We start from the raw sequence: 11,816 nt of genomic DNA, 5'->3' as shown, positions 1-11,816 counted from the left end.
TTGAGCATATTGCACTTGGAAGGGTAGGACCACAACAGTCAGGGTGAAGTCTGTACCATACACTTTGTGCCGCAAAGCCAAATATAATACTGATCATATTCCAGCTAAACTTCATATATTAATGTTCCCGCATGTGTGGAGGCAGTGTGTGCATCTCTGCTGCCCCGCCTTCTCCCACCCCCCTCTCCCCAGCCGCCCCCCTCCCTCCGCGGGCCGTCAGCGGGAGGTGTAGCCCATCTTGTGCAGCAGGATTTGCGTCAGGTCGAAGGTGGTGAAGCTGATGCCCACGGCGATGGGCCCCTTCACCCAGTTCATGCTCAGGCCCTTGTAGAGGCCGTGCACCACGCCCTCCTCGGCCACGATCTCCCGCATGGTGCCGGCAATGGTGCCGTAGGTGTGGCCCGTGACCCCGGCCGTCTGCATGCGCCGCCGCACCACATCCAGCGGGTACGAGGCCGACTGGCCGATCAGGCCGGCGCACGCCCCGAACGCCAGCCGCTCGTAGGAGTAGGGCTGGGGACGCCCGCTGCGCTCTGGAGGAGGAGGAGGAGGAGGAGGAGGAGGAGGAGGAGGAGGAGGAGGAGGGAAATCAGCTTCATTGGGAGAGTCCAAAGCTCATGCTCAACTCAGTATCAACTGAGTTGCTCCGTATCAGTAACTCAGTATCAACTGAGTTGAGTCCATGTCAAATTGCGAACCGGAGAGCTGTGTCCACGTCTTCTAACGTAACACTAGAGAACAACTCCACTAGTTTATACGATCGCCGATGACGTCGTTTTTCTCAGACGGATAAAAAAATAAAATAAATTAATAAAATTTAAAAAAAAGCTAAAATGGGTCGCTGCACATCCACTGAAAAGCGCATTGTTTGCATCCATGTATATCATAAAATATTGATACTTGGCATCCTTTTAGCGATACAACAATGCCACGCAAAATATTGCGATACTATGCTGTATCGATCCCCCACCCCTAGTGCAGACTAGTTAATAGCGAGGTTGATCATTAAGTCACGGTGACTTCGGCATCAACTCTAAGACGTATCAATTTTGGACCGCCGGAGTCTGGGAGTGTTTGTGAGTACCTGCGTGGAGCTTCTTGAGGGTCTCATAGGTGAAAAAGCTGAGGCCGGCGTAAGGCACCACGCCCAGGATGGTGGGAGTGAAGCCCCTGTACAGCGTCTTCAAGCCCTCCTCCCGAGAGATCCGCACAAACACGTGCATGATGTTGCTGTACCTGCGGAGGGAGAGGGAAAATAATTTGTCGGAAGTGGGTCGAATACGCCCGGAGTTCTGCACCATTCATTGCATGATCCTGTTCGGGGTCCGACGGAAAACCTTGTTGTGACTTCTACAAACCAAAAGATCGCCTTACATTTCCTTGGGCGTGACCGCCATCCGAGCTCGGACCATGTCCAAAGGGTAGGTCAGCATGGCCGCTGTGGTCCCCGCCATGGAGCCGGCCAGTAACCGCGGAAACGGAGGCAGCGCTCTGTGACACATGGTTGACACATGGTTAACACATTGAGATGTTACCCAGAAAATTCACTTCATTCGGACACCACCTGACATGGGTTAGGGTTTTTTGTTTTGTTGCAGTTATTGACACTAAAAATAGGACTCGCTGGCACACTGTTTATTCCCTTATTTTTTTATTTATAATTTTTCTTCAAATATAGGAGACTCACCTATGTTACCTATTGGGAATCCCAGAAGGTTAGGGTTAGGGTTAGGAGACATGAACTGAATTGCAATCTATCAATACTGGTAAATAGTCAATTAAAACAAGTGGCCACCAACCTTCCTTGGAAGCCGTAGTAGCCTCCCAGCAGTATCTTGTACTGCTCGTGTGCACAGAACTGGATGGCGGCGTAAGGAATGACGCGGACCATGGTGGCCGAGTTCCCCCTCCACAAACTGAAGAAGCCATCTTGCAGATATGTGCGGTAGATCAACCTGTAGGCCTCCTGAGCATAATTAGTAGAATTTATTTTTTTTGAGAAATCAAAAAAAAAACAAAAAAAAAAAACTGTAGGTTGTTATTATCATTCATTCTGTTCATTTTGTTTTATATTCACATTAAGCAAAAATATATGGATTAATTTTTAAATGAATTTGCAGGCCAGATTTAACAATACAGGTACCGTTCAGACTTACGACAGGTCTCTGACCAGTCGGTATTGTGCGCTGCGAATAATACCACGATGTCTCAGCATCAAGCATCTCATCGTGCATCACCCTTTATAACCTGTACACATTATAACTACTATATATACACACTATATATTTTTTATACACTATAACCACACACACACACACACACACACACACACACACACACACACACACACACACACACACACACACACACACACACACACACACACACACACACACACACACACACACACACACACACACACACACACACACACACACAAACACACACAGGGATATTTGGCTTCAGGGTGAAATTTATGGAAAATGTAAAAAGTTCACGTGACAGTGATGAAAGTAGGGCATTTAAGTAGAAGCATGCAATGGTGATTTCCTCATCTCAAACAATTGATTGAAACAAAAGCCAACAACAGTGGTGGGTTTACCACAACAAAAAATGTCAACGTCTCAATAACTTGTCATGTGCCCTTGAGCATCAAATACAGCTTGACAACCACGTCTCATGCTGTTCACAAGTCGACTTATTGTCTGCTGAGGCCTGGCCCCCCACTCTTCTTGAAGGGCAGCCCTCAGGTCATTGAGGTTCTGGGGTGTAGAGTTACGAGCCTCTACACGGCGACTCAGCTGATCCCAAAGGTTTTCTATGGGATTCAGGTCTGGAGAAAGTGCAGGCCACTCCATTTGAGGTGCCCCAGTCTCCAGCAGCCGTTCCCCAATGAGCTGGAGCATTGTCGTCCATGAAGATGAAATTAGGCCTGTGTTGTTCATGCAGGGGCACAATGACTGGATTAATGATGTTATTCAGGTAGTATGGGCTTGTCACTGTACCATTCACAAAGTGTAGGGCAGTTCTGTATTGACTAGACACACCTGCCCACACTGTAACACCACCACCTCCAAAGGCTCATCTGGTGACAACAGTGGCTGATGCACAGCGCTCTCCTTGACGTCTCCAACATCATTTTTGCTCAACGTGAATTGCCTTTCATCAGAGAACAGCACTGAGGCCACTGGTCCCTCGTCCAGCGTAAATGCTCCCTGGCCCATGCAAGACGATGATGCCTGTGCCTGGTGGTGTGGTCAGGTAGCCTTGCAGGTCGTCTAGCACGCAGACCACGCTGATGTAAACGGTTTCGAATGGTCTGACGTGACACTTGGGTGCCTCTCACCTCCCTTAAATCTGTCTGGAGTTGAGTGGCATTCATCATGCGGTTCCGCAGGGCACTATTCACAATGAAGCGGTCATCAGTGTGGGATGTGGCCAAAGGACGTCCACTTCTATGCCTTTCTGTGGCTCTTCCAGTCTCTCTGTAGGAACCTGCTGATGACACTCTGTGACACTCTAAGCTCAGTGGCCACTTCCCTCTGAGAACATCCTGTTTGAAGCCTCGCAATGGTGAGGTACTGTTGATCAGTTGTTAGGGGTCGTCTTGGTCTCATGATGTCAAAATGTGAACAGCATGATGAAGAGGACTGTTTAAATACCAATTCTAATTGAACCAGGAAATGTATTGGTTGATTCACAGATCAAACACCTGTTGTGAATTTTGCCGTTCAGCTCCTTGTGAGGGAACAGCAAGTTGAAAAAAAAAAGTACTGAAGCATTGAACAGTTGGACATGTGCATTAAAAAGTTTAGAGAAGGTCAAATTAAGTTCACCTGTAAAGAGTATAGTGCATTTTAGGTTCATCCTGAAATTTCACCCGAAAGCCGAATATCCCTAACTTTTTGTGAGTAGTGTATATACTATACACTACACTATATATACACATATATATACATATATACACACACACACACACACACACACACACACACACACACACTCTATACACTTTGTATATACTATACAATCTATATATTATATATAATATACACTGTATACATCTCATCTCATCACCGTTCTCAGTCTCGTTCCAACAGTCTGTCAGTATTCACTACACTAGCGTGTATGTACAATGGCCACACCCCCTTAGTGTGAAATAACATGGGTCCTCGCCTATCGACCAGTTCGCTAAACGACCTGGTCCTCGGAACTGAACTCAGTTGTTAAGTGAGAAGTGCCTGTATATTATAAAGATGTAACCGGCCACTTTAAATTGCCCTGTGGGCCGGTTGTCTAAATATTTGGCTTGCGTAGCTGCGTTGGATGATAAGCAAACCTACCTTGGCAGAAAATCTTGCCGAAGACACTGCAACATAAGACAAAGAAAAATGAAACATTAAAGAAACACAAATGACATTATGATCAATTATGAAGAACAACAAATAAATGTGCTCCCACTTTAAGTACATGATTCTTGCAAGTGCGTATTTGAAATGAAAAGGGCAGATGGTGTGGCTTGCCTTGGAAAATGATCTTGGTTCGGTCCAGCGGCGCAACGGATGTCTTGGCCACGGCGCCTGCGAGGGCACCAGACAGCAGCGAGTTCAACACAGAGCGAGTGGGTTCAAGGTCCTGGACACACAGAGAGACAGAGGAAGGGATCACTTTCTAGAATACATCAACCACAAAGCAGTTATATAACTCCTGTAGCACAGTGAGTATAAATGTGGTACTAGGATTATATTACAAACAGGACAAACTGGACTGACACCTTTTCATAGGAAGGGCATAGGAGCAGCATCTTAAGTCGTTTTTAAAAAATACACAATTAGCATTTGTGAAGTCGATACAGGTCCATTTACACGGACTGACTCAAAGTTGAGTGTGCTCGCGTTCCAGCTCACCCCGAAGAATATAAACCAATTGTGCAATATCATGGAGCCCAGGGACAGTAATAAGTGTAAAGACTTTAAATTGAAAGACCACCTCAACGGGGGGTAACATGATATAGTTACTCAATACAACTTGCACTTCAGTTCATTTAATATCTTGATGTGATGGTCCATACAGCCCAGCCTAGAATAAGGTGCCATTAATCAATATGAATATGTAAATACTGATCTACCTGTTATCAGGAGCTAAACACACAAACAGCCGTCCCGACGCTACACACCGTCCCGTGTAGAGTGGAATTTCTCCACTGAGGCGTTAACATGAAGTAAGTAGATGTCGATGATTAAACTAGAGTGATGTTAGGATGAATATTGACATCTGCCCGACCAGCGGACAGCAACAGGGACCTGCGGTGAAACCAGAGAGGACAGGAGAGAGAGCGCGAGAGAGACGTGTCCATCCTTTTTCGAAATAACGTACCTCCGCCTGAGCCGGGGGCAGCACCTCTCTCTGCGCGAGGACTTGTTCCTGGACCGCATTTCCCATCCCCGAGAGCTACACGCAGCCGTCGCCGACAGTGGTCATGTACTCCGGCCAGCGGGGGGCACTGACGCCAGTTGCGGTGGGCTGGAATGTTCAGTGGGCCGGCAAAAGGAGAGACAAGGGAGATTGAGTGTTTGGATCAGAACCTTTGAGGTGAAACGCAGTCTGAATGACTGCATGTGTTTTATTTGGCTGGCTTAGTTAATTAGTATTATTCAGAGTAATTCAGAAGCTGTCAAACGAGTTCTGGAAAGACTCATCTGCCCTTAATAGCGCAATATGCGACAAACACCAAATTAAATGCATGTTTGCATTTTTCCAGTCCACGACAAACAAACAAGTGGTGAAGCATGTCACAAGTATAAAGAGTAAGATTTCAATAGCTTGCTTTTGGAATTTGATCAGTCTATTGTCTATACATTGGAAATTACAATCAAAATTATGGTATTTTTCTGCAGTAAAATAATTTGTCGATCTAAAACTAAGAGACCGTAATTCAACTACGATGAGAAAGGACTTGAATATAAATAACTATGACTACAACAGTGATAACCGTATGGGACTATTCAGTTTTGAAAATCCGTTGGAACACGAAGGAAAACGGGGGGGTTGTGTTTACAGCGCTCACTGTGACAACGGGGGAATTTCCCACTTTACACAGATGGACCAGACCCCCCCCCCCCCCCTTTAATACTTTGATAATGGAAGTCGGAGATGTTTTTTAGGCTGTGGAAGTATTTTTGCATTATTGGCGCCACTTGGTTCCTTTAAATGTATGTCCCTTCCCTATAATGTTTCCTTTCCTTGCTGCTGTTCAGTGTCCCGTCTGAATTCCCCGCAGCCAACAGTGGGTGTGCACAAAACACACCTTTAATGGTGAAGTGCAGTACCCTTGCCTTGTGACACCCACGTGAGGCTATATATATAAAAAAAAAAAAAAATTAAAATAAAAAAAAACATCCAAAGCAAAGCAGTGCACCGTTAAAAACAATGGCAGCTCAGGCCTTCGGGGTGAAAGGTACGAGTCTAAGCAAACACAGCGTCAGTCTATGGAAAAACCAACCACAACACAATCCGTGCCCCGGTACACCACGGTACTTCGCAACCTTTAACCGCGTGTTCTTCTGAGGTGGGGCGAGTTTGAGAACAACTTCGACGTCTGCATGCCTCGTCCTCACGGGCCTAATCATGACGTCCCATCTCCCACCCGGAGCCGGGGGGGGGGGATCGGTGGACGTGACGGGAGAGTGACGGGACGAGGGGGGGGGGGGGGGGGGGGGGGGACAGAGGAGCGGCTGGTGGTGGTTATCAGGGGTTTCTCTTCCGCCAGCAGTGGGCAATTTCCACAGTGGGGCCTGAAGGAGGGGAGCTGCGAAGAAGCAGAAACCCCTCCACCGCACTTGTGTCACCCTCACGGTGTTCTCGCTCCCTCTCCAGTCCACGCAGATCATTTTACAAGCCCTTGTTCCCCTCCAGCCAGGCCCTATTATTAGGCTTCCTCAAGGATGCGTCCTGACACTTGCTTTCCCTTTGAACAGACTTCATGACGTTGTTGTTGTTGTTGTTGTTGTTGTTGTTATTGCATTCGTGTGGAATTACGCACGTTTCCCCAATTATGTCAATGAATGAGGGGAAAAAAAAAGAAACACTAAATGGAACCGGCAGTGCACGAGCTGCATGGCAAATTCACCTGTGTGGCCTTAAAACTCGTCTTTCGTTCGGGATTCATTTCATTTGAGAGTGAATTCGGAAAATGCGGTGAAAGAGCAAAAACACAAAATCCTCCAACTGATCAAGGCAAACGGTCTGTTTACACTGGTGCACGTTGCACGCTGCACAGCCAGGAAGAGGGTTGAGACGGCTGCACAAACTCACGCACAGTATACACGATGTACACACATACATATACACATGCATACGCCCTGGCACGATCCACGCACTCGCGGTCGATATACAGGTTTATATTTCACAGGGATTATTATGAATATACCTTGAAAAAAAGAGACTTGAAGCCCTGCGAGGTGTCAGCGTGTAGCTTGATCGATCAACTTGTGTAACAACACAAGCGGGACCGCGTCCAGCAAGCCTCGGCCAGTTTGCACTGCCCGGCATCGAGACGAAGCGGCGCGGGTCAAGCCTCCATCACCTACCTTGGTCAAGACAAAGCGGTCCCTTCTGGTACTTAATTCGTCTCCTAAAGCGCTCGCCTCGGCGCAACGTCGTCAACGCCGCTGTCACAGGGCGACAGCAGCTAACTTGGCAAGGGCGTCGGGCGTCGGTGCATTGTGGGAAATGGAGTCCGCCCGGCTCGGCGCGCGCCGGATAGGCCGCGGTGAGGGGCGTGGCGGAGGATGGGCGTGGCAGCTCCAGGGGGAGGGGTAGAGCTCCAGAGCGCCCCCCCCGACGTCTCCGGGACTCAAAGGGATTGTGACCTAATATTGAAACGTGACATATCAAAATGTTTCAACCTCGTGTCGAATCTTTTCGTCACCCGCCCCCGGGGTGGCTTGACCTGGGTGACGTCAGGCGGGGCAACCTTAACACGTATGATGTCTGGTGCAGGGTTCGAGCGGTTGTAACCGTTTTGTTTTCCACTCTGGCACACACGGTATCGCTACAGATTCTTATTTTTATATATGTATGCAAATTTTGTATGCACTCATTTTTGATAGATTGGTCTATTGCTATTTTCTTTCAGGTAAATTGCCAATTTTTCAGTTTTCTAATTAATTGTCAGGCTTCTTGCCATCTTTTATCATTATTACTTATTGTTTTGATGTGGGCAATTTTCCTCTGGGGATGAATAAAGTATATTTTCTATTCGCAATATAACATCGTATTCCAACACCTGCAAAGCAACATTAAAAGGGACATTAAAACAGACTATTTACCACATTGTTTTCATTTAATTGTTCATATTATCGAACAAGGGCACATGCACTATCAAGTTCCAGCTAAACATCATAAGAAAAGAAGATAAAAAGACATTCATCTATACATTTATTGGCATTTGTTAACAGAAGAGATGGGGCAAAACAGACATTATTCAGTCTGTCCATTTGTCAAATTCATTATACTCATTGTTTACAATTAGGATTTGTTCTTAAACATGACCTACATAGAAAACAACTCTATTAATAAATTGGGGAAACAAAAGTAAGAACATTTCCAAAATATGTAAATGTATTTTAAAAGTATGGAATAAATAAAACCTCTCGTGTCAATTGTGCCCATTACCTTTTTCACTTGCATAACATTGTGCGATTTAAACTATCAATGCGGGGTCAAGTCAAATGGGTGCACCCAGGTAGGCCTTTTAAATTGCACTTTTACCTGTTATCTCTCCGACATTAGTATGTCTGTGTTTTTCGGTTTTTATTTCTATGCTTCTATTCTTCTTTGTTTTTGTGTCTTTTATGCCGAATGTAAAGCACTTTGAATTGCCCTTGTGCATGGAATATGCTGTACAAATAGACTTGCCTTGCCTTGCTTTAATGGCAAATCCAAATGCACTGGTAGTAGTTGCAGGACATTTATCCGAGAGCAAGGCTATGTGTATGGCAACGTTTACAATGTAGCTGTTAAGGACCAATGATAGGTAAGACTAAAGAATAATTTGAAGGGCACCGTGTATTCTCTTCAGAATACTACTTTTCAATCATTGGAGGCCATCTTTAGTTTGCGAGGCTGCCCTTTTTCCCAGTCCACAGCTCTCTGAGCTCCACTTGACAGCCCAGGTCTCTGAGGGCTGCTTGGGCCACATCTGCACAGTCTTGGTGGGTTTGCAATGCCTGGGCTATCAGGGTTTCTGCACCCATGTCCAGGATGATTTGATTGAAGTTGCGCATGCGAGAGACCAGGTTTCTCAAAAGCATACAGGCTTGCTTCTGTTTGGGAAATAAAAAGAGACATTTCTATAGAGTTGGAAGACTGGCAATGCCTAATTGCTTTTCCCAGCAAATAAACATTTAATAATGCTCTAATTATACCTGCACATTAACATCATCAGGATGTGTCTTCATAGCTTGTACGGCTGCCAGAGTGCCTCCATTTTCCATAATGACACTGCAGTTGTTGGGCTTACGCAGAGCAAGGACGGCAAGACAGGCACAGCCCTGCTCACACACCTACAGAGAAATCAAGTTATACAATGAATATTTCAAGATTGATTTCTATACCCATCCACCCCCACCCAACACCATCATATACATATTTAGACATGAAGGCTTACTCACGTTCGAGTTGCTCACATGTCTATTCATGGCAATGACAATGAGCTGGACTCCCCCAGCATTTACAACAGCATCTTTAACATCATCATTTCCTGCAATTGCTCGTATTGCGCTTAATACCTGACGAACCAGCTCCTATAAGGAAAATAATTAAAGCTGTTACAAAAAGTGACCTGAAAAACACAGAACTGGGTCTTTCAACTGCCGCCATTTTTGTCATCTACCTGTGACTCAAAACTATCTGCAAGCAAGGTCATCATGAATTTCAATCCTCCCAAATCACAGATATCTTGACAGAATTCATTCCTTACAGCCAGACGAGATAAAGCCGCACACAATTCACTGAGGACGGAGCGGTTTTCCGGGTGAGCTGTAAGCAAACACGGACAAAGGAGAACAAATGCACTGATGAAACACAAAATGTATGGTACAACTGTCTCAAACACAGTTGTTGAAGCTGATTTGATAAACCCTCAGTTTTACTAGTTCTCTGTCAAACTCACCTTTGGCAGCGTCAATAATGACCTTGAGTCCATTGTGCTCCAGAACTATCATTTTAGCATGGTCGTGAGCTTGTCCAAAGGGAACTCTAACATCATCATCGAAGGTCAGGACTCTGAGAGCCGCGGACGCGTCCTTGACCAACTCTGCACTCTCACCGTGCTGTTTGATTGCACCAGTCAGCCGTGGGAGAACTCCAGCTTTCACCAAATCCTGCCGGTTCTGCTCGTGCTTCAAACAACAGTGACGTACCACGCGAATGCACGCAGTCAACACAGCGTGATCCGCCTGGTACTTATTCAGGATAAGCAGAAGAAGATTTTGGCCCTTTGTGTCCAACAAGTCTGGCTGTCCGTCTGTCAGTGCAGCCAGGGCGGAGAGGGAGGCCAACAGGCTCTCCTGCTCCTCCAGACTCTTTTGACAGCAGGAGAGGATGGTGGGATAGGCTTCTTTCTGAGCGGCTAAGTACCGCTGGGCAAAGCCAGCAGAACACTGCTCTGTGAAGCATTTCAGGTCTGGAAGTAAACTGCTCTCTGAGTCTTGACCAATTTGAAGGGCGTCCAAGGCCTGCAGGGGCAAATCAAATGAACCATTATTGGATACACGTAAGTTAGAATTCGTAAAACTGGATATTTTAGCATACAACAAACAAACAAATGTCTAATATTTAAGACCCACCTGTAAGACTTTGTGAGTTTGTGTTTGGTCCTCTTGTTTGTCACCAAATAAAATGGGTACAGCTTTCACTATACAACCAAGATCCACACCTGTATTCCACACGGATATTATAGTTAATGGTCTTTTCTCTATTGGACGATAAAAAATATGGGACTGCGCATAATTTACAACAATTTTAAAAGTCACAGGAGATGATTAAACGATAAGAGTGGGATATATGAGTATTGAGGGTTGGGAATAATTCTAATCTTATATTAACTATCATCCTATTATGATGAAATCGGGAAATCCTTGTATAGTAATAGAAATTTTGTTGACTCTGAATTAATGACTTATTCAAAGGGTTTTTTGCCAAGTGCATATCTCACAATCGAGGATTATTTACGTGTTTTAATTGACATTTTAAAGTCAATTAGTGGATTATACTGAGTGAGGACCTGGCATCACCACACCATGAAATATCACATACACTTTACGCGCGACTCAATTGGTGAAACCCAGCCTGACCAGACGCACGTTTGGAAACGCTGCATCGGGACTGTGTTTTACCTTGCGACTCGAACTGTTCTACAGCTTCTCTCAAAGCCTCCTCCGGATCCATCTCAAATTCCTCGACATTTTCCTTGACGACCGCGTCGAAGGTTTCCTGTGTGATGCGTCGTCTCGCCATGACGCCACGATGACTTAACCTGATTCTTTAGAATATTAGAATTCCTATTCAGCAGTTTGCTCTGGTTTCTGAGAACGCCCACCTGCCTATAAAACTATTGACGTTTTTTGCCCCCTGATGTCGCTAATATTAGCTTAAGTGAAATGGCATTTGGTTGAATATTTCAGATGTTCTTGTATAATTTAGTTTGATTGTTACCACCGCCCAGTTCTGAATGGACAATAATGGACTTTACGCAAATTTAGCATCGAGTCTGTCGTATCTACCCGGTATCTAACCATTGTTTCCAAGCAGTG

At 45.5% G+C, this 11,816-nt stretch overlaps 2 protein-coding genes across 3 annotated transcripts; both read right to left on the bottom strand.

The window, feature by feature from the left end:
- Positions 1-215: 215 nt before the first annotated feature.
- slc25a42 (solute carrier family 25 member 42) lies at positions 216-7,717 on the bottom strand. 2 transcript variants are annotated; one of them, XM_080011127.1, is made up of 8 exons: positions 7,590-7,717; positions 5,377-5,523; positions 4,524-4,635; positions 4,344-4,369; positions 1,800-1,966; positions 1,375-1,491; positions 1,085-1,236; positions 216-533 (listed from the first exon to the last, which is right to left on the bottom strand). In XM_080011127.1, exons 2-8 carry the CDS (start codon positions 5,440-5,442, stop codon positions 217-219), a joined length of 957 nt encoding a protein of 318 aa, XP_079867253.1. In that variant the 5' UTR covers positions 5,443-5,523; positions 7,590-7,717; the 3' UTR covers position 216. The 2 variants fall into 2 exon arrangements, with proteins under 2 accessions (XP_079867253.1, XP_079867252.1); XM_080011126.1 differs by having other exon boundaries at positions 7,430-7,674.
- A 675-nt stretch (positions 7,718-8,392) lies between these two features.
- Positions 8,393-11,816, bottom strand: armc6 (armadillo repeat containing 6). The gene is made up of 7 exons (XM_080011124.1): positions 11,400-11,816; positions 10,851-10,939; positions 10,175-10,739; positions 9,896-10,041; positions 9,675-9,806; positions 9,429-9,566; positions 8,393-9,326 (listed from the first exon to the last, which is right to left on the bottom strand). Exons 1-7 carry the CDS (start codon positions 11,518-11,520, stop codon positions 9,114-9,116), a joined length of 1,404 nt encoding a protein of 467 aa, XP_079867250.1. The 5' UTR covers positions 11,521-11,816; the 3' UTR covers positions 8,393-9,113.

This window comes from Zeus faber (assembly GCF_960531495.2).
Source record: "Zeus faber genome assembly, chromosome: 12".
NCBI classification, from domain to species: Eukaryota; Metazoa; Chordata; class Actinopteri; order Zeiformes; family Zeidae; genus Zeus; species Zeus faber.
Note: the sequence above shows the minus strand (reverse complement) of the source record. Positions and strands in the feature narration are given on the sequence as shown.